Source organism: Ornithodoros turicata, unplaced genomic scaffold (genome assembly GCF_037126465.1).
Source record: "Ornithodoros turicata isolate Travis unplaced genomic scaffold, ASM3712646v1 Chromosome166, whole genome shotgun sequence".
In the NCBI taxonomy this organism is placed as follows: Eukaryota; Metazoa; Arthropoda; class Arachnida; order Ixodida; family Argasidae; genus Ornithodoros; species Ornithodoros turicata.
The window spans coordinates 87,615-109,466 of record NW_026999324.1 but is presented as its reverse complement, the minus strand read 5'-3'; the positions used below and the strand labels follow the sequence as shown (position 1 = coordinate 109,466).

The following is a 21,852-nucleotide window of genomic DNA, read 5'->3' as shown; positions in this document are numbered from 1 at the left end:
TACCGGACACCTAACCGACATGTCCAACAAACTCCCCAAAGCAGTCGCCGAACACTTTAACGTCCCTGGTCACAATTTTGACAAGATTAAACTATATATTCTAGAAACCAGGTTCAGATCCACACGTGACAGACGTGATAGGGAATCTTGTCTCATATACAAGTTCAACACTCTTCACCCGTCTGGTATCAGCAAATCACAAGGCACCCTAGAAACACTTCACAAATAAAATATGCTCATACCTATTCTTTTCTGTCCCCTTTATCATCTGTTATGTTCTGCATGGCCGCTGCTTTTCGCTTTCTTCATTGCATGCCACAACTTTGTATTACAAATATATATTTAAAAAAATTTTGCTCGCTCTGGAGTTTCCCCCACAAAACCACTAACCTCCTTATCTTTCGGAACGCTTGCCAATTCTTGCCTGTTGTCCCGTTTCGTCCCTGTGTTCATGAGCCTCCCATTTATGTAACTGGTCTGGAGCCAAGATCACTTTGTTCACACAATCCCCTACACACTCTAACAAAGCAGCCATTCACTCCGGCCGTAGAATACTGTGCTGACCCTCTCTTCCCACCGGGCTGTTGACCCACAGTCCGCATGAACATTTAACACGTCACACCCAACCCTTTAAATACCATGCGAATGATGAGCATGGTGCCCAGAAAAACAACAGTGTCTGTTCGAAATATCGGCGGCTCCTGTCCTGAGGCAACTCCCTTCCCATGGTCATAATTTAGTTTTACAACAGTAATTATATCGGCAACCTCTTAGAATAGACAAAACAGGAAACACTATGCACTCTTGATGTTTCAATATTTCTCCTCAATAAAATGAAGAGATGCATACCAACGGCAGCGTCTCGTCTGCGTGGGTCAATAAACGGCTTCGGTGACATTCTCCTTACACAAGTTGGATTGCAATTCAAACAGTGATTTTCCAAGTAGCTCATCATCTTGGAACACAGCCCTTAGTAGGTTGTGGGCAAAGCTTAGGGCTGCTACCGCACCTATGTATGTAGCCTTTAGGCGTTCTAGTGTGTTGATGCCAACATGTACACCATTCCCAATGTCCTCCTGCAGGTGGAGAAACACACTATTAGCTAACTATATTAGCACACTACTAGAAAAACAAACTATTAGCTAACTATATGACTTTGACATTAGGGCAAACCCTGATGCTTGCATTCATCATGCACGAACTCTGTAAACACTACACCATTGATATATTATGTAAATTGTATACAGTGAAGACACATAGAAAACTGAAAAATTTGGACACACTGAGAACGTTTGGAGAAAAGTAGACTCTCATGCGGCATCATGCTGAATGAAATGGTACGCAGTATTCATAAAATCTGGAAAAGTAGGCAAGTTAACCCATTGAAAAGTGTTTCTTGTGTGCAAAGAAGGGTTTTGAGGACTACTGGCTATATGTTAAGGGGGAATCATTTTTTCATAAATCTATGGGCAATTTTTGTCAGCACAAGACACGTGAGCGCTGTAAACTGTCATCTTAAAATTGGTACTTGTGTGTTCTCTTAACTTTTCTCTAGTCAGTGACATATTTGTTAGGGTACAAGGTTGAGCCGTTGATTTTTAATAAATTAAAGTTTGGTGCGTCTCGACCATGTGCTGCCATCTCGATAGAGTGTAGCACACTAAAATATTTGCGAATTCGGGCTCAATACAAATCAGTCCTGGAATTCTACATGTGCCATTGACAAGTGTAAAGCAATGAGAACAGGCGTGTACTTTTGTTTTTACGATATTTTATGCTGTTTCTGAGCGGTGTGCGAACAAACTTTCTCTATTGTCTTGCGCAGAAGTGATTCCCCCTCAATACTAAGTAGGAAACAATACTAACTGCAAAACATACGAAACGAGAGAAATTCACAAAGCATCACCATTCTTGAAAGCTATAATACTAACATGAATGAAAATATAGTAGCAAACAGCACATCGGAAAAGATGTATCTCATGCTGGCGTTTCCTCCTCCTTTTGGCGAAGAAAAGAGGCATATTCTTCGATATTGAAAATATGTAATATTCGTACAGTCCTAACTGCAATACTGAAGACAAATCGGCCATGAAGCAAAAATTGCAGATTACGTGCATGAAATGACAACTTACCGTGGCGGGGGCCCGACCATTAGTGGAGCTGCTGGCAGTACGGACCCACCTGCGGAGCTTTTTAATCATCTTCACAACAGCATCTGGGTGTAACAGTGCAGGTTAATGTTGCGAGCACTAATCAATGCCGCCATAGAGGGTGTCTCAGTTAAATCCTCAGGCTAGATAATTCGCGAACATGGTGCACCAATCCAAAACCTTTCTTTTTTACAAGTATCTGTCCGATACCGCCTACAAGCTCTGCACCATGTGAATGAGTGGGAAGCGCTCATTATTTAAATAAAAATTCAAATGAATTTCGTCAAAAAAACATTATTTCTAAAGCAGGGTGCTATCTGTATTGAAATGGGTACTACCCCCTTTGGGACCTGCGGTGGACAACTGTGGGACATTTGTTCCTGTCATTAATTGGTTGCGGTTTACATATTTTTGTCGCAGCTGGTCGCGGAGAAGCACAAAAGGACACCTACTCCGCTCACTTTTCCACCAATGAGGTATGCCCTTACACCAATGAATTACACCCTTTTGCACTTCACTGCGACCAGCCGCGACAAAAATATGCAAACCAAAACAAATTAATTACAGCAAGAAATGACCCGCTTCGGTGGCAGAATTTTCTCTAAAAGGTGTCTACTGAAGTTTCCAAAAGCGGTAGTGCCCATTTTAATATCGACGAAACTGATTAGAATTTATATTTAAATAATGAGCTCCTTACACTCATTTACACAGTGCACAGCTTGTAGGTGGTACCAGACAGATACTTCTAAAAAAATAAGTTATTCGACTGGTGCACCCGTTCGCAAGGTATTTAGCCTGGGGACTTAACTGAAACACCCGGTATAGCAGAAGCGAAATAAGTCACAAAAAGATGTCATACCTCCCTGGGCCTTCTTGTCCTTCAGTTCGTTGTGTGTGCTAGCCAGTTCCTCCCGCAGCTGTACGTTTTCCTGACGCAGTTCATTGTTTTCCTCTTGCAGCTCTGCCAAGCCCTTTTTGAGTTCCTCCATTTGATGGTCATGATCACAGCCCCCTTCATGCTAATGCAAATGACACATTCCAGATAAGCATGTAGCGTGAAATGAAAAACATAAATTAATGTACCTCTTGCGTTTGCCCCTTCATTGTCATTGCCGCCAGTTCTGTGCACCTCGTTTCCATTTTGCGCTGATCGCCTATAAAATAATTAAGAGCTAGAACACTAAGCAAGTTCTGACAGATAACGTATGAGCAGAACTAAGCACTATGCAGTGGTAAATATACAATTCGTGTCTTAATAGCGGTGTGCCGATGACTATCGTGAATATAAAATGCTCCCTGGACAAAAATAACCCTTGGTTCATGCTGCGCCATTTCCTGGCCATGTCAGCCTCAAAGCACTGCATAAAATGCGAAACCAGCAATGCCAACAATATGGCCAAACATGGCAGCCATGCTGGCCTTCACTTATACTTATGCAATGAGGGAAGAAAGAAAAGAGCAGTGCATATAACATCAAATGCATGAATATCTCACTTTTTACGTACCAATAGGAACGAAACTGAACTGAACGAAAGCTGGCGATGGCTCCTCTCCGTCTTTCCAGACGATGTCGAATGTCTTTCCGACATAGCTCTGAACAAGGTCAGGGTCTCTTGAAAGTGGTCTCGCAGTCTTCACGTCGGTCATACAGACTAACGAATACACATCCCACGTGTCCTCGCTAACCCATTTGACTATATAGAATGTGAGTCATGACAAAGCAGACAGTGGGGCTACCTACACACATAGAACGAAAACAGAAAACGCGAATAGGAACGACAGCGGTAACCGTTCAAAACATGGCGCGGAGTCTGTGACTATCGGATAGAGAAGTGGCAGTCAGAACAACTACGACTTTAGCTAAGCCAGTTTTCTTCGCAGCAAGTTCAACGTATCGCCAGTGGAGAATTTAGGGGGGGGGGGCGACCACCCCCCATACGGTCGTGTTCCCTATGTAAAAACCCTATCTCCTGGACGATGCTGCACCGCAAAGCACGAAATTTCTTTAGGACCCCCCCCCCCCCCATATCAGACCATTAAATCCGCCCCTGCGTATCGCATGAAAGATAGTGATCCCATTTAATAGCATCATACTAAGGCTAATAAATATAAGTCATGACGTTACCAGTGTTTTAATTATATTCTGGCGGTTGCTCTTGGTTTCGATGCTGCCGTACGCCATACTTCTTTCCATTCCAACTGAAGCCAATTCGTTAAGCGCCGGTGTACAACAACTGTTGATGCGCCTTTTCTCGAATCTTTGTGAGAGGAATCATTCTGGCTCGAGGTGTCTGCTAACGACAGTCTTCGACGCAGATACAGAAAGTTTTTGTGGGACGATAGTGAGCCGATACCAGCAAGAACTGAAGTAAGGCAAAAGGAAACGAGCGCGTTCGGCGCGGCAAGACGCGCAAGATGACTCTGACAACACGGATTCAAGGAGTGATGAGCCCAACGACTTCTCCGAGGATATATAGTTCTCCATTGAATCTGACGATGACAGTGATGAAGATCATTGGCATTACCCATGCTGAGAACGTAAAAGAGGGTGCCCGTGAAATGTGCGAGACACCTTACGACGAAGACGACGCTCTGCTGCACAATGAGGATGCGTGCTCACTACTTCATTACTCACACGTTAATGTTGTACGTTAATGATTTAATTAGTTGTATACATGTGCATGAAAATACAGCAGGCTCAACTTTTAGTGCTTTCAACTAATGGCGGTTACGCGAAGCGAGTTCTTTTCTTTTTCTTTTTGTTAGTTGACTGGGCTTAACTTGCGTTTTCGTTTTCTTTTTTCCTTTTTTTGGGCATAGGTGGAGGAAATTTCACTGCTGGAAGCCGACAGCCATGACCATGACACAGAAAGCTTGTGTTCCGTAGATGTACCTTCTACCTCTGGAAGTGAGGACGGCATCTTACTGTACATGATGAGGAAATGCAGGAGGAGCCAGTGGAAAGAAATGATCTGGTATGCTCATTTTCATGAAATTTGCGGCGTAGCTCCGGGAGCTAAAGCAGAGTAAATTTGCATATCTCTGGTAGTTCTTTGCTAGCACAGTGTAGTATAACGTTGGGTATTCGAGGCAGCCTACACTTGCTGTTTACGGCAGGGTAGAGTGGTGCCTGAGGAGGAACAGAAGTAGGAGATAACATAGAACGAGATATACGAGGAAAACGACTTGGCGGATACCTAGACCATTTCTAGGTTAATATTAGGTGTAGTAGCAACACCGGCACCAGAGCTACGTCTGACAACATTAAGAGCCCCTCCGTCACTCAGATTGCCCTGCAACACCAAAATAACAAGAAGGAAAGGAATCATTCATAATAATGAGCAGTTGTAGGCAGCTAAGTTTCTTCACACGGACACGTGTCAGTCATGTCATACAGCTTGTCCAGTCTTAGTACAATGCTATGAGTGTTAGCTAGCAATTAAGATACCTGTGCTGCTGTCTGCGTGTTGACAAGGTATATTTCTTGCTGTTTCAATAATGGCAACCTGATAGACATCAGAGTGCTGCTGAAGGGTTATACACACATAATGCTCGAGATAAGCAGTATATTATGTCTTTATTACAGCTTAATGAAGTGCAAGGATTGAAACCAGTTGCTAGAATTACTGGTAACATACGTTTGATGTGACTCTTGTTCGTGTGAGTGCAGGATCACAAGCTGTATGCTGGCTGCAGACTAACAAAAGGGGAAAGCCTGCTTTTGATTATGGGTCACTGCCTACGCCATCACTCAACAAAAGAGGCAACATAATCCTTGCTCAAGTTGGTGGAGCTACATCTGCTAAACCCTTATGAAAATGGATTTTTCTTTCTGCAGACTTCTTGTGGACTTCTTGTTTCTTGTTTTGACAGTGTGTTGACTTTAACTTCTTGTTGATCAAGTCAACAGGAATTGGTATTGACATCATTTTTACAATCTCTTGAACTACCTTATGTGTACCTTCTGTGGACAAGGTATATAGATGTCGCTGTTGACATGCAGTTTGTGGACTTTCTATGCGCCTATGTAGCAAGTACTTATTTATTTCAACCGTTTTTTTTACATAGACGAATTCCGTATTATTAATTACTGCATTATCGGACAGTAATGTTCACAGAGGTCGACCTCAAGGGGGCACCGAGCATCCCATAGGGAGGGGGGGGGATATATGTATATAGAGGCATACTGCTCTATTCATTGGGAGGCAAGCTGGGTAATATCAGCAATTTCTGAGTGTGTTGTAAAAAAACATGTGCGGTGTACACCACTCCTGGGAGGTGGAGAGGTCCGTGTTATCGGCTCTCTAAACAAAGCGGTATTTGGATCTGACCTTATACTTAAATGTAGCAGATTGAACGCAACTTTGCCACCTTTTAACTACATATTAAAACACTAAATACATTTTCGATGGCTTTGAAAAGACTGTTCCTCGTATTATTTATACTTCAGTTCAGTACACAATATATTTCCAACTTATGCGATCACATGAGAATCATGCGCATGCGACAGGTTTGCTGCACATTTTGATTCTGCGCCTCAGTGCCTCGCCCTCGCCTCATCACGAAGGAGTCATCGCCATTAGCATCATCGGAATATCGTTGGGACGGTTGCAACATGTTTCATTTCAGCGTTCGCTCGTCAATTACAGAACAAAGGAGAATATGATTTTGCGTCGTGAGAGGTAAGCTGTGTGATAGAAGTATCATGTCTCATCAAGCTTCACTTATATTCATACGATGACTGAAAATTGTGCTGTAGGTTTTTGCTGTTCGTTTCGAGCAGCGGCTGCGGCCTTGCGTCCCGTCACGTAAAGGGCAACCTCCATGGAGCGAATGTACAGCGAAAAAGCTGCGAACTTCGCTCAGCGTCGGACGCCCAGCGCGAGGCGTCAAAAATGTCAGGGTCCGCCGCCGATCTGCCCATGCCAGATATTTTCGCCCAGCGTCCGCGATTCCGGAAGCGTCAACTGCAGATGAACCAATCAAAGTGCTCTTCCGCTACGAATCTAAGCCAGATCGCCTGCACGTGGTCGTCTGCTCTCGTGAATCGTCGTCATCGTCCTCTTCTTGCAACTGGATGCTGTCGTCTGCTCGCTGTTTCGCCAACTGCATCGTTAGAACGTGAGGCATTCCCTGCCAAGAAACATGTTTTCCTTTCGCAGTAGTGAATATGCCTTTCGGTACGTTACTGGGCGCATCTTTCCCGACAGTTGTTGGATTTAGTTGCAAAATTGCAAGTTGCTTAGTTGCACTAAGCTTTCACCTTATACCCTGGCAACAGTGACATCACAGCATGACTTCCCGACGCCGTCCGCTGGTTTTTCGCTCCATGGAGCTGGTGTCGGCGAACAACTGGCGGCGGAACGCGCGTGGCAGTCTGCCGCGCGAACTTCGTTGCAAAAATTCGTTCCATGGAGGTTGCCCTTAAGTGTACAAGTATCAGTTCGTGGCCGGTGTTGGTTCTGCTAATTTCATTCTCGTTTTTGCAGGCCATGAAAGAACAAAGGAGGATATCATTTTGCGTCGTAAGGGCTAATCTGTGTGATAGAAGTGTGTAATCAAGCATCACTTGTACTCCTACCATGACTATTGTGCTGTAGGGTTTTGAATGTTTCGAGCGGCGGCAGCAGTTTTCCGTCCCGTCAGGTATGTGTACAAGTATCAGTTCGTGGCCGGTGTTGATTGTGAACCAAATTTGTTGTTGCTATGACCATTCTACTCGGTTTTACTCACTTGTGTTTGAACATTACTAATTTGCGATTGAACGCCCTATTCAGACACATTTCTCTCCAGCGCTTCAGCGACATCGCTTTCGCCGAAACTCAGTGAATTTTGAAGTCCACCGTTATCGTGGGTCACCAGAAGAACTCAGACCGCAACCCGTCATTGACTGTCTGTGCCACGCGACACTGTGTGGCATAAAGCATGTGTTACGTGTGGAAAACTTCGCTACTGTGTGCACGGGATGTTTTGTATGATTGTGTCGACACTGGATATCACTTTCAAGGTATGGATTTTAGGAATAAAATAGATACATATATAGTTTTGCAGTACTTCATTTCGTGTATTTTATACGTGTTGCGATTGAGTGAACTATAGAATGGAGAAATTCAACTTCGCTCAAGTCACAGAAAGTCCACAAAACGTCTTCGCATCATACGGGGATGGCGTTATAATCTTGCTTCAGTAAATCATGTATCTTCCTCGATTAAGAAGAATATACAGAGTGCCTCACGGTAACGGTCGCCAAGCCTTTTAAAAAAGAACGAAGGTAGTTTCGTGGGTGACGCCCACTCATTGATAGCTGAGTCACAACAAAGTCAACAGAGAAATTGAGATAACGTATAACAAGACTTACACATGAAGGTCACACGAAATTTGTGTAAAGTATATGGAGAGTTTGCAGAAAGACCTGTTGCCTTCCTGTGTAATTGTCAACAAGACTTAAAGTTCCATAAGTCAGCATGAAATCAATAACACAAGGCTAATAGACAGTCTACTGAATGCCTGTGCTCTCTGTTGACTAAGTTTTGTAGAATGGAAACAAAAGGTCAACAGCCATTTTTGTAAGGGAATGACACGGCACTTCCAACGTCGAAGTACAGGTTCTTCAAGGAGTTCGCAGCAGATAAAGGATGTAAAGTAATGCACTATTACTGCCCAAGCTGCATGTTCTACCTTGGTGAAGATGTCAGCAACGAAGCAACATGTCCTAACTGTCAGACATCCAATGATTTAAAAATTCTAACAGACACAGGCTCATTTTTTATTACGTTGAGCCTAAAGGACCAGTTCACGGACCTCCTCCAGCACCAAGAGCTGCATTTTTCGAAGCGAACATGCCTGTCACTTGACGTTGGAGATATGACAACTAGCGCAGCGTACCAGAGCTTCCCTATGCATAAAAGTGGCCTTTCCATTACATGGAGCACAGATGGTGTGCAGCTCTTTAAGTCATCGTCGTACAGTGTTTGGCCCCTGCAGCTTCGGGTGAACGAACTCCCACAGAACGAAAGGTTGAAGCACATGTTACTTGGAGGCCTTTGGTTTCGCAAGAAAAAGCCTGACATAAATGTGTTCTTGAGACCCGTCGTGAAAGTAATGAAAGTAAGGTAATGAATGAACTTTCTGCATCCGGTGTGACCTGGACTGATAACTGTGGTGCAGAACGCACGACGAGAGTATTCCGAGGACCCTGTTGCGTGGACACTGTGGCTAGGGCAATGGTGATGAACATGACGCAGTTCAATGGAGAATACGGGTGCGCGTGGTGCCACCATGCTGGTGATGTTTTGAGTAAAGGGAATGGCCATGCACGGGTATATTCTGCTCATTACCAACAAAATCATGTTTTGTACCGACGCATCCTTTCGAAGAAATGCATCTGTTGCTGAAGAAACGTGTGAGCCAAAATTTGGCGTAAAAGGTGTAAACATACTATTTGTGTTGTCTTTTTTCGCATTTCCTGGCAGCTTTGTGGTTGACTATATGCATGCTGTGTGCGCTGGCTTTGTCAGATACACAGCAGGCATGTGGTTTGACCACTAAGCAGCGTTTCCATGCCCAGCAAACCCGCAACCCTCTAAGGACATCCTCGCATGATCCTGAGGTCCTGGTCCATCATGGATGTCCTAAAAATGTCTTTAATATAATAGATATCTAATAAGATATCTTTAAAAATGTCCGAATTTTATCCAGTGGGATGTCCGAGCAGTATGTCATTGGGACTTCCTGACAACATGCTACCTGGATGTCAAATTTAAATTGAAATGCATGTATATTTTTGTGCTGAAACTATTGCAGCTTCATAGCACATAACACAGTTTTGAACAGTATGTTGGAAAGGCAGGTCCATGGTCATTTTGAGCATCGAACAAAAAAGTATGAAATCATTATTGAAGCGCACATGGCAGGTAACACATCAAACAACCAATATTTCACGAAACCTGTTCCTCATATCATTGTTCATATCACCTGTTCACGAAACCAACATTGCAATGCATGGCCCAAGCTTACCTGAATTGAATGAGAGCGAATTAATTTTGGAATGTAGAAACACACATATTTCATGCTTCACTACACAAAAGTCTCGTACTCTGATAAAGTGCACCTATATAGGTCAACTGACCAGATGTCCCCGGCTTTTTGTCCATTGTTTCTGTGTCCGAAGTTTGTAATGATCTGCTTGTTGATCTAACAAAAATACAGGGCCTTTATTTTTCTCCTTTACAGCATTTTCTAAAAGGCTGTGAGAGCAGCACAGATGCCGTTTTTGCAATTGAGTTATACGGCCATGCGGACATCATCTGGAAGAGAGTATATCAGTACAAGATGATTTAATACCTAAAATTCATTAATTAACTCTTTAATTAGGGAATTTTGGACAAAAGCGAGATAGCAGGATAGGAGTCAATCCTCGTTCAAAGCCATTCTATGTTTTAAAAATCCAGAAAAGAGCGCGTGCCGTGAAATATTCATCGCTGGATTTTGGTATGCAAAATGAGCAAAAACAAAGAACCGCGCCTCAGACCGCATCATCTAAGCCGACGAAGGCTTATCAGGGCCGGAAAGCGGTTTATCTGGCCAGCATATCGGCCAACTCCAACCATCTCGTCGCTCCAAATCACGTGGCCCCTGACATGAACTGAGCGCTGTGCTCTCTGCGTTCCCAGTCACTGCGGTTTCGTGTCAAAATTCAGGGATGGATATTTTAACGCACGTGCGTGTTTCAGGATTTGCTAGACGCGGAATGGCTTTTAACAAGCATAGTCTCTCATTCTGCTATTGCGCTTTTGCCCAAAATCCCCTAATTAAAGAGTTAATTAATGAATTTTATGTACTTAGTCAACTTGTAGTTTTATACATTCTTCGAGAGGATGTCCGCCTGGTCCTATAATTCGATTGCAAAAATGACATCTGTGCTGCGCTCATAGCTTTTTTTATAAAAATTCTGCAAAGCATCAAAATAAACAGCCTGTATAGTACTTGGGCTCGTTGGAAATGTAATCACGCTAGAACTTTGGTATTCAATCTCACGAAGCTTGTCGTCCTCCAGCTCGGGCGTGATTACTTAGTATATGGGCTGTAGTTCCACAATCCGTGATAGCAATTAATAATGTTGAAATGCCTTGCGCTGAGTTGAGGGAAGCATTTTGACTGTGAAACTACCCGCCTGCCAACTGCTGCAAAGATAGTGCAAGCATGAAACGGTGGGCCAGCACAAACCCCGCTTACTAAAATAATTGCTTACTACTGCTGCTTTGAATTCACCGAGTTCTGGTGACGCCACATATGTGTGTTCGATGTTGTACATGGCGCTACAGCCCTGTCAGGTCGCACAAAGACGGTGAAAACATATTGAAAGACGTACAGTAAAAATATATGTAACAACCTTAAAGATCACAATGGTGGTTACGGTGGGTGATCTCCCCCAGGTAAAAAATCTGAACTGGAATCCGAAGTGGTTCCATTTGTATGCCAAAGTGGTTTGAAGTGGAATAAACCGTTTCTGGTTCAGAGTAAAGTGCTTCCACTTGATTGCCAAGCGTTTCCAACTGTTTGTTGGGTCAATATACCAGAAACATTCGCGCAGAGTACCGAAATCGAACGTTGCACAATTTTCACTTGAGTTTGAAACCGAAACTTTAATGGTCTCGTCGTCGACACGAGGAGCAAGACCGAGTGCCATCTGCATAAGTACGTGTTTTGAAATATCGTTGCGGTTGGTCGTCGGCACGGAGGAGAAGTAAGGAGAACGAACTCTGCCGAGCCGCCGTTGAGAAAGCGTGGTCTCGATTCCTCGAGTCAAACTGTTGCCGTGGCGCGGCGCTCGCGCTCCGTCAGGTACTTGCTCCTCTGAAATAAGGTTGCTGTAATGCACTCTTTCAGATGTACTTGTGTGTCCAGTGGAAGCAGAAAAAAATGTTTTGATAAGTAAACACGCTTATCGTGTATCAAGGAACGATCTCTCCGTGAATTTTTCGCCTACAGTTTTTGTTAGTGCAAAGCGAGAAGCTTTTATTTTAGAATGTGGGGAAGCCGCCGTGAAGGGGGCTCCGCGTTGGCTGGACGGCTTGAATGTCTCCGTAAGCGTGGTGCTCTCGCAGTCAAGAAGCTATTCTCTCTTTTTTTTGCGATAAAACACGACACCCGAAGAAGCACAAAGGTTGTTATCCGACATCGTACAGGATGGTACGCGTATTTACATCACCACGAACGCACGACCACGAAATGTACATTGATAATGGTTGGCATTGATCAGTATTAGTTCCCGGGAACACCTCGCAGTGTAGGGTAATGATATGTCATTGGGCTGGTTAATCCGCATTTGCATTCTAGCTGTTGCACGAGAGCTTTGTCGCGTATGCACAACGCTTTGGGAAACAGGAGCATTTTGTCGTAATTGTGATGCCGCCGCTGGGATAGAGAGTTACATATTTCGCATGCCACCATACACGAATTTAATACCAAGGTACCAGAACCCACTTCTGTCGCAGGTTTTGCAGGTCGCGGTACAGGATTCAGTGCATGCACTTCCTGTTTCTCGAAGACGATTTTCATCTTGGTGTACCGGGGGGGAGGGGGGTAAATCCCATATCTACTGGAATTAGGGCTTTTTAGCTTTTCTGGCAGGTATGTATTGGTGGTGTTGCAGTGTATTGTTCCTTTTTTTTTTGTGGTGGTGGTAAAATATCCGGTGCAACGCTTTGAGAAGCATATGCTTCTACAGAAGTAACTTGAAACTGAACACCAAAGCGATAGTGTATAATGTAGAAGTGTTGTTCAAGATTTCAGTGTTCGTCAACATAAATTCGAGACTAGATCCCGACTTTATTTTGCAGTTCGCAAAAAGCGAGCGATTGGCATGCATGACAAGATATAAGAAACTAAGTGCCAGAACCTTCGGAACCGCACCGTCTCCCATCATCAGTGCGTCCCGCCCCTCCTTGCCCCCACTCACACACACAAAGGTCTCTTAACTGATTGACACGTATGGAGATAAAACTTTCTCAGCCCCAGCTTATGCAACGACCCACATAACGCGCGATTCCGGAAAGATAGCATCCGGTGACTTTCGATTACACAGCTTCTAACTTTCTTTCTTCCCTCCTGACTTTCTTTCCTCCATACCACTCAAATGCGTGGCTTTTCGGAACAACGTTTGCTTCCTGTGGGGTATGTTAGCGTGTTAGCGCAGCGGTCAAAGTACGCGCGCACCACAGAGAGAAGGGCACGATACCCGAGACGGCCGGGGAGAAGCGACAGAGGATTCCGTCGGAGGCATTCGACACTGCACCTTTGGCAATGTCAGACGTTTGTCTTACGTATTAAAGTTTCGTTTTTTTTTTCTTCTTATTTCCGATTCAATTTTTATCGGACAGGTAGGTTCCATCTATGAGATAAAAACGAGGTAGCAGAAACCGAAAAAAAAGAAAAGAAAAAATAATTGTAGCTGACCAGAAAATATTAACTCGTTACTGGAGACACCGTTGTTTATGCTTATCAAACAAACATTCGTTTTGAACGCTTTTTAGTAGAGTATTCGAGCACAAACGGCGCATTGCCGTGCAGGCGATTTCGCGGAGCGAGTACCGGAGGGAACGCGAGCGCCGCGCCGCGGCCAACAATTGACTCGATAAATTGGGACGTCGTTTTTCAGTGGAGTTCGGTCTCCGTACTTCCCCTCCGTCGGGTCGCAGTTTTCGTCTTTCAACTCTTCAAAACGGGCAAAAACGTGAATATTTAGAATATCCGTCGTCAGGCACTGCATTATGTGCAACTGCTTGTGTTACAACTTCTGCACCAGCTCAATCGGAAGAAACTACAAGCGATGCGCAGGACTGCAATTACGCTGGTAAGTAGTAGTGATTCGACATTTATGTACATTTATCTCAATGTGTGGTTCTACTCCCCGTTATTACTATTGTTTAAAATATCGTAAATTCCAGGCTACCTGTTGGGTAAACTCCATGCCCTCCTGCTCATGCTTCTCTCCCATGCGGTTACTATTATTTATCTGAACTTTGTGTAGCCTCCTAGTGCTTGAATTGACTTTGTTATGAATTGTCTTGTAGCTGACAGTTTGTCATACAAATGGAGGAGACTTACAGGATGCTTATGAATCACGCAGAACAAGGGCCAGCGACTGAAGTGAGGTATGTGGCATATGATTGTTGCAGGAAAACATTTACGTGTACTTTTACGAAATGTTTTTCTACAGGTTTTCTCACTGAAACTGAATTCCAAGTTTATCGCTTCAATATGCACCACGTTTATGTAATTTTGTCCTCGGATGAGGCAAGAATGTATCCAGTCTCATCTGCCACGAGGTGTCCTTCAGAATCAGTTAGGAACAGCAGCACTCCTTTCTGGCTGTTGTAAACTGTACTTTTTGCACGAAACAGGATTGCAGATACTAAAGTAGCAATGTGGGTAGTTGGTGCTGACGCCTCATCTCAAAGCAGCAACACAGGACAAGGACGACGAGTGAAAAAGCAGTAAGTTCTTATCACTCGTCGTTTCTGTCCTGTGTTACAGCTTCGAGATGAACAGGGCTGCCGACTGCTGGTAAGACCAAATTATCTTCACGTAAAGCAGCATTGCCACTGATGTGAATTTCTTCTTTTTGGTGCTAACAATACATTCGGGTACAGGCGTCGTAATACAGTCGGTTTGCGCTTTTTCTATCATTGACTCCAGACATCATTTATACCCGATTAACTACCATACACAGGAGTGTTATGAGAATTGATCTGAGAGTTGCCATGTTTTACAGATGCGGAGAAAGATCACTTGCGCCACTCTCACTGCACCGCCGAATTTTATGGCAAGTCGAGTCCTTTCTTTCCACTTATTCGGCTGTCATAGTGAGCGCCACTTTGCCAGTGCTTAAGTTTTTTTCAGTAAGCAAAGCCAATAGTCAGTTGTGACGTGGATAGGTGAGCATGCGGATCTGGCTAGTTCTAGCAGAGGGTATTATAGCTGTTGATATTTCAGTATGGTGAACCCTTTGGCTCGGCCTCACATATGCAGTGCTGTTCTGTAAGGCCCGAAACGTAGCCAGTACTCAACGTGTTGTTTGTGTGGATTATGGCCGTCGCACAAGAGGAAGATTTTGAAGTAGCATGTGTGTATGTTTCATATGAAATCAGGTTAAAACTTGGGCAGGTTGGTGTGACATACTAAAATCGTATGTTTCCTGGGCGCTGAGGAGCGTGACGTTGCGGGCAACGAGCACGAGCTGTACAATGACTGTGCAGTGAGCTTTATGTGTGGTCTCATCTTGCATCTGACCCAATATGCCATTAAGCGAAACAGAAAACTTTGTGACACTATTATGTTTGAAGTGGACACTGCGATAAAAAGGCGGCTACGCCACGGCAAAGAACGTGCATCAAAGGAATCAAGAACCGCTGCATCTCGCCATTAAATCGAGAACCAGGGAACTGTGTGCGACAGTGCGACTAAGTTAAGTCAAGAGAGAAACATTTTTAAGTACAATATCAAGAGGTGCCGAAGATGTGTTCCAACATCAACCAGATAAATGTGTGTGACAGTGCGACTAAGTCAAGCCAAGACTGAAACATTTTTAAGTGCAGTATCAAGAGATGCCAAATAATCTGCATCAAAAGAATCGAGAGCTGAATATGTGTCTCAACATTAAATCAAGAGAACCAGGCAACGGTGTGTGACTAAGTCAAGTCAAAGTGAAAAATTTTGAAGTACAATATCAAGAGTGAAAGTGCTTTCGTATTGCGCAGCATAAAATAAATAACTTTTAGAGTCTTGCTATGTTATGTTGCTTGCCTGTGCTGCAGATAGGCAAACTGATGTGCAAACAGAGTTGAGTAGAACAAACCGATGAACTGACGTACAGGCAAGCTAGTGGACAATCTATGATAAACATGCCTGAGCAGTTGGTGAACACTGAAGACTGCACAAGACAGCTGTCTTGTATAGTGTTTACCCATTGCTCAGGCTTGTTTAACATTTCAGCAAGTCTGTCCACCAGATGCCTGTATCTCTGTCATTTTATCAGCATTAGGGGCACGCCATGAAAGAAAACACAGTATGGGAGAAAGATCCATTTCAGGTCCGTGAAATGTAGTTCGGAACGTTATAAGGACGTTTTGAGGATATCCTGGGATGTGACTTTGGCACTTTACCGGTAGTCCCACAGACGTCCCAGAGATGATAAGGGATGTCGGAAGGACGTTTCTAATGTCCGGAGCTGAACGTTCTGGGGACGTCCACAGGTCGTTGTTGGTTTACTGGGCATGGCCGCACATCCGCCGAGAGATACTCTACTTTTAACTTGTCAGGTAAGTTGGGCTTATCAAAAGTCAATGCAATGTTCCTGGTAGTGATATATTCACCATTCTTGCGGATTTTAATTTTTCTCACGTCGATGACATCCTGGTCCTTTAAGTTTTCTAGGATTTCTTCCACAGGCACGTCAATCAGTTCTGATACTGCGATGACGCCCCTGCAAGTGTTTTGTGCAAGGAAGCTGAAATATTTTTACCCATCATCTCATGTGTGTTTAGAATGCGTTCACAGTCTATTTCGTTGGTGCATTTTACGAGAAGGTCGCCAGATCTGATGCGTTTGATTTCAGTAATGTTCTTAGACAGTGATGCCACTGCTTTCTCAATGAAAAAAGGGTGACGTCTTTCCCAGTGGTGTGCTTTTGTCTTTCTCTGTATCTGAAGAAGAAAGTACAATGTATTTTGAAGTGAACTGTTTTGTTAATGTCCTTAAGGCTTCGGTCCGTGGACGCTTTGCGGCCACGATCTCAGTAGAAGAAGAATATGAAGCATGTAGGTTTGATCAATGAGTATTCCAAAAAAGTCACCCGTATTTCATGATCATACATAAGGGAAGGTCCCGTAGTTTGACAACCCATCAGCCAGGGCTTGACCAAGACCCCGACTGCCACCGTTCAAGGCTTCTACCCTTCGCCTTTCATCCCCTCGGCACGGTACGGATAACACCTTGGGACTGGGGGCTAGGCTCCGTGGTGGCGCCACTCACCAAACATCAGCGTACGCCCTTCTTAGACTTGGCCAAGTGAACTAAGTGCTTGTCTGACATTTTTAGCGCTGCTCAACACATTTGCCAAGCAGTCTCACGCAACCAGCGAGCAACTTGTGCTTTCCTCTTTTAGTGCCTATAGGATTAGACACTTCGAACTCGTCAAAATACAATTGTATCACAATTTCGGGGCTTTGTGCGTGCTTTCCAAATACCCTGTGTTGTTTGAAAAGCTCCTCATCACAGAAGTGGCTCCGAGATGCCGTGACTTTCATAGCATACATCGCGAACTCTGGAAATCAACTGGATCAGTTCAAGAATGGGAACATATGCATAGCTATCTGCTTCGCATGTGCCTGGTATCTGCGGCAGCCTGACAGTGGATGGTTCTATAAACCCCAAGCTTCGTTTCCAGTGGTTCTCTCTTTCACGCCTGCTATAAATGATCCTCATTGAGTTTTCACTGACTTCCGAAATTTCATTTTTGTATCTAAATAACTATTCAACCAAATCTTCCGATATCTCACTGATTGTGGACTCTGGAATTTGCCGGGCTTCTTTCCACTTGAGCAGGAGAAAGGATAATTGATCAACAGCGCTCCACATGCTTGGTTCTTCGTCAGAGTGTCTTTCATTCCGAATCTCTTCCTCGACGTCGCCTGAATAATCGCTGTCAGCGTAGTCCTGCAAAAACGGTCGACCACAAAATCTTGTTGTTCAGTGCCAGTGAAGAAATGCTTGTGGTGTCTCCTTGCATGTTTACTGAAGGAAGCATAACGCTTGAAACTTTGTGCGCAGCCCTCGAGACTACATATCCAGCCTTCCTCACTGATGTATGCGCAAGCGAAATGGCGAAAAAGGGACTTGACAGAAGCCCAAGCTCTTGCATAGCATTTTGTGCAGGTGTACACTCTTAAACCCGTACCTTTTATTGTAACTTTTAGAAACATGTAACTTCTGTATAGACGTAGATTTCGAGATTTCTTATAGGTTACACCACTGTAACGTATATTTAGAGGTTAAAAGCGACCAAAGTCATGTCTTTACAACACGAATAGAAGTTACATCTCGGAAAAAACAAAAACATCTTGTTGTAACTTATAAATGTACCCTCTACTCCGACACAGTAACTTCTAAGCGAAATCTCCAACGATAATCTCTTTGTTAGTTTCTTATCGTTTGTTTTCCTTTTGTTTTTCAGCATAATTCCGCGTTTCAGCCTCCCATTCGAGACGACAGTTGCGAATCTACGCTGTTATTTTTTATCTGTTTCAGCGTCACCTATACGTCAACTACATGTTATCAATGCTGTATGAACACAGATTATAAGTTCGCAGTCTGAAATACAGGTCGTATGTTTCTTTTTAAAGGGTGGAAAACAATTGTCAATGCCGCAACCACCAAGATTTCCGATTTCGCTGCGTAGCCGAGCCTGGTCTAGGTCTATCCACACTGAGAGCGGTTTCCTTGAAACGCTTAACGCTCGTCGTCCGTCCGTTAACAAGTGTAATCTGTTTTAATCAGTGGTTTTCCTCGCGTTTATCATAGTATCGTCAGGAACACCGGAAAAGCTAGATGTCGCTAGCAAACAAGTATATTTTCGGTGTTCTGAGGGGAAAGTGTAGTGAGTGCGAAGATTGCAAAGAATATATAACCGAAAACGAACGTCACCACCGCAGCCCTAATTCACACACTTCATACACTGGGTAAGTGTACATTTTGTGCTAGGTACGTGCGTTATTTTGATAGCAAGAGCTCTTAGCGCATGTTTGTTGTGATTATGGCAAGCGTTTTGCGGCCCTGCATATGAACGCCACTTACGCTTGCTACTTTTCTGCTCTTACTTGGTCGCCAAGTCAATACACCGGCGTGCATTTTGCGAGCTGCGGATATATGCATCGAGATATATAATTCGCAGCTTCCTACTTGTTGTATTCTTACGATATTCTAAGACTCAATCGCGGAGTGAACGCCTTCCCGCATTTATGCTGATTTGTACCTTGTGCTTTGTACGGATTTGAATGGTTCCGTAAATGTTACTCTCATTGCCCAAACTTTTGTTCCCAGGATCCCACATGCAGGTTCACATACCGTCACCAGCGCAATGCAGTACCTCACAAACTCGTCCCAGAGCGCCTCCAACGCTGATAACGCAGTAATGTAGTGTCTCCTGCGTTACTGTACACTCATATTCCTCAAGGTTGTGTGCGTTTTATGTAATACTGTATTGCCATTTGCGCTCGCCTCTGCAACACGAATGTGGAATAAATTTTTTTCTGCTGCAATTCTCCATTTCGTTGGGTGTGTTCAGCTTAGCAAACATAGGTCAGTTGTTTTGACTCGCTAGCTTCCTCGCACTTTTATGCATTGCTTCACACTTAGAAGATAGTTCTTTTTTCCACATACATGGTAAAGCGACCATGGTTTCTCCTCACATCAGAATCGCACTTGTGCACAATGTGTCACCTCTCGACAGACTTCTGTTTTTGTAATAAACATATGTTCAAGATCTCCTTTTCTGCTGGTTCATTTTGGTACCTTGGTGTGTTCTGTAAATGTCTGTCGATATCCCACGCACAGGGTGTTTGTTTTTATTCGCATCACACCAGCGCTCATTTGACAGATGGGTTATGTTAATTTTCGCAAATTAACCCATCCGTAGTTACAAACATTTCCGACATTTCCTGACGCATGTGTTTGTAACTACGGATCGACTAATTAGCAAAAATTCACATACCCCACCTGCCAAATGAGCGCTACTCTGTTGTGAATAAAATTGAACATCTTGTATAAAAAGCCGCACGTTGGCGTAACCTTTACGGGCAGGTGCTGGGTTGAAGGCCGTAACCTCTAATTAGTGGGTTTCCTTGTAACTTTTATAAAAGGGGTCGCTCAGAGGGTACCTGGTAGCTTCTGAAATAGAGGGTAAAATATTGCGATTTTTTACCCTTTACTAAAGGGTACGGAGTTAAGAGTGTATGTATTGACCTGTGAAATTTACAACATAGGTTGTAAAGTTACAACATAATTTGTTGAGTTTCATAATTAACTAATAAACAATTAGTGAAAGTTCCACATGTTAACTTGAACTTCAATAGACACAGGGACTCGCATACTTTGGTACCGGCACAGTCACAGGCACAGTCAGGAACGTCAGAACAGGAGGGGGGGCGCAAAGCTCCGGTTTTGCCCCCTTCCACCCACCAACTCCACACACTGACGCCCATCACTGGAATGGCGAACTCTGCGACTTTCAAAAATCGTCGACGGCACGGCGAAGAAGGTTGATAACTGACATAAGAAGCAAGTCCTGGCTTGATGACGATAAGTTTACCTATTAGTACGCTGTGGCGACTTTTTCGGGAGTTTTGATTCAGTATTTGGCACGTTGAGATGTTTCGGACCGCACATGTCGCTGGACGGGTATGCTGTAGCCAGAGAACAGTGACGAAATAGAAATATATGAAGACTAGTATGAGAAATTGTGAAGTAGAGACTCCTTCAGCAGGACAGTACTGCAAGTTAAAGCATGTAGGAAGACCAGCTTACCTGGAGGCAGGTAAATGATGCATTCACACTGGTATAAGCTTGTAACGGGCAACGTTAATTTCAGTCTGGGGACGACGAAGCAGGTAACAGGACGACGGGTCCAGTGTGTTTTTTCCCACCTGTCATCTGCTTCGTCGTCCTCTGTCTAACATCTCCTCTGCATCATGCATGCAGGTTCATGGAAACGAGTATGGCGGGCTAGAATGCTGCGCTTCTGTGCGCCTCGCTTTCCTTTTAGTCTCTCCACAGTCTAATCTGTAGCTTAGTGAAAATATTGTAAAGAAAAACCAAGAGTGTGAACAGGATGACTTCTGCTCTCCTTGTTGCATTATACATGCCGCCTCATTTTGCACAGGTGTTTCACCAGGATCGGCAAGATTTCATTGATCTTGAGCCGGACGAAGTGATTACCAAAAGCTGCAAAAATCAAGATTGCTCACAAATCCCGGATCACTACCGCCACCACGGTAAATTTCGGAATTCGTTTCATAATGTGGCTCTTTTAGTTTATATTGTTTTGAGATTTCATCATTGTAGCATATTACTTGAAGGCCACGTCAGAAGAGCAGCACGCAAGATTTTGAAGACGCAGCACCTCTGATGGTCCCGGGCCGACAGTAAAGCACTATTTCTGAAGCCTATGCACCAATTACTGCATGGTTATCAAAGTGTGCAACTTTTGTCTAAGTATCAGAACAAAGCTTACTTCCGGCAGTTTTATTGTTTTGAGTACCAAGTGTTGACATTTTTCAGGCTTGTAGCTTCCCTCGAGACAGCGCACACGCCGCTGCAGGACACGGGTGATTATAAAAAAATTCGTCGTTCCCGGCTTTGGTAACCAAGAAAGTGTCTTGTCAAAGGGTACTCCCATAAATGGGAAAGCAAGACGCCACATCGTTTCAGAGCTGCTTCAAGCCTGTGCCAAAATTGCATGGTAAGCCACGGCAGCTTAGTCTGCCACCGCTGCTAAGTATGCTACTCGTATGCTATCAGCATTAGGATTTCTTTTGCTTGTATCTATATCTTTTTACATTCAAAAAAACGTCTTTTTCTGTTCAGGTTTCCGTCTCCATGCGCACGACAGGGCGCTTGATCTACTTTTGTTGAAGTACCCCCACTT

The 21,852-nt window shown here is 43.9% G+C and overlaps 1 protein-coding gene across 1 annotated transcript; it reads right to left on the bottom strand.

Moving 5' to 3' along the window:
- Positions 1 to 875: 875 nt before the first annotated feature.
- On the bottom strand, positions 876 to 20,870 carry LOC135372732 (uncharacterized). The gene is made up of 7 exons (XM_064606219.1): positions 20,733 to 20,870; positions 20,518 to 20,611; positions 17,711 to 17,867; positions 3,234 to 3,304; positions 3,010 to 3,169; positions 2,133 to 2,215; positions 876 to 1,076 (listed from the first exon to the last, which is right to left on the bottom strand). The coding sequence occupies exons 3-7, from the start codon at positions 17,787 to 17,789 to the stop codon at positions 876 to 878; spliced, it is 594 nt and encodes a 197-aa protein (XP_064462289.1). The 5' UTR covers positions 17,790 to 17,867; positions 20,518 to 20,611; positions 20,733 to 20,870.
- Positions 20,871 to 21,852: the final 982 nt, after the last annotated feature.

Coding starts and splice junctions, on each gene's coding strand:
- LOC135372732 (XM_064606219.1), bottom strand. CDS start 17,789: ATGTGGAGCGCTGTTGATCAATTATCCTTTCTCCTGCTCAAGTGGAAA. Junction 3,170..3,233: donor TGAAGGGGCAAACGCAAGAG/GTACATTAATTT, acceptor CATTTGCATTAG/CATGAAGGGGGCTGTGATCA. Junction 2,216..3,009: donor GGACAAGAAGGCCCAGGGAG/GTATGACATCTT, acceptor TGTTACACCCAG/ATGCTGTTGTGAAGATGATT.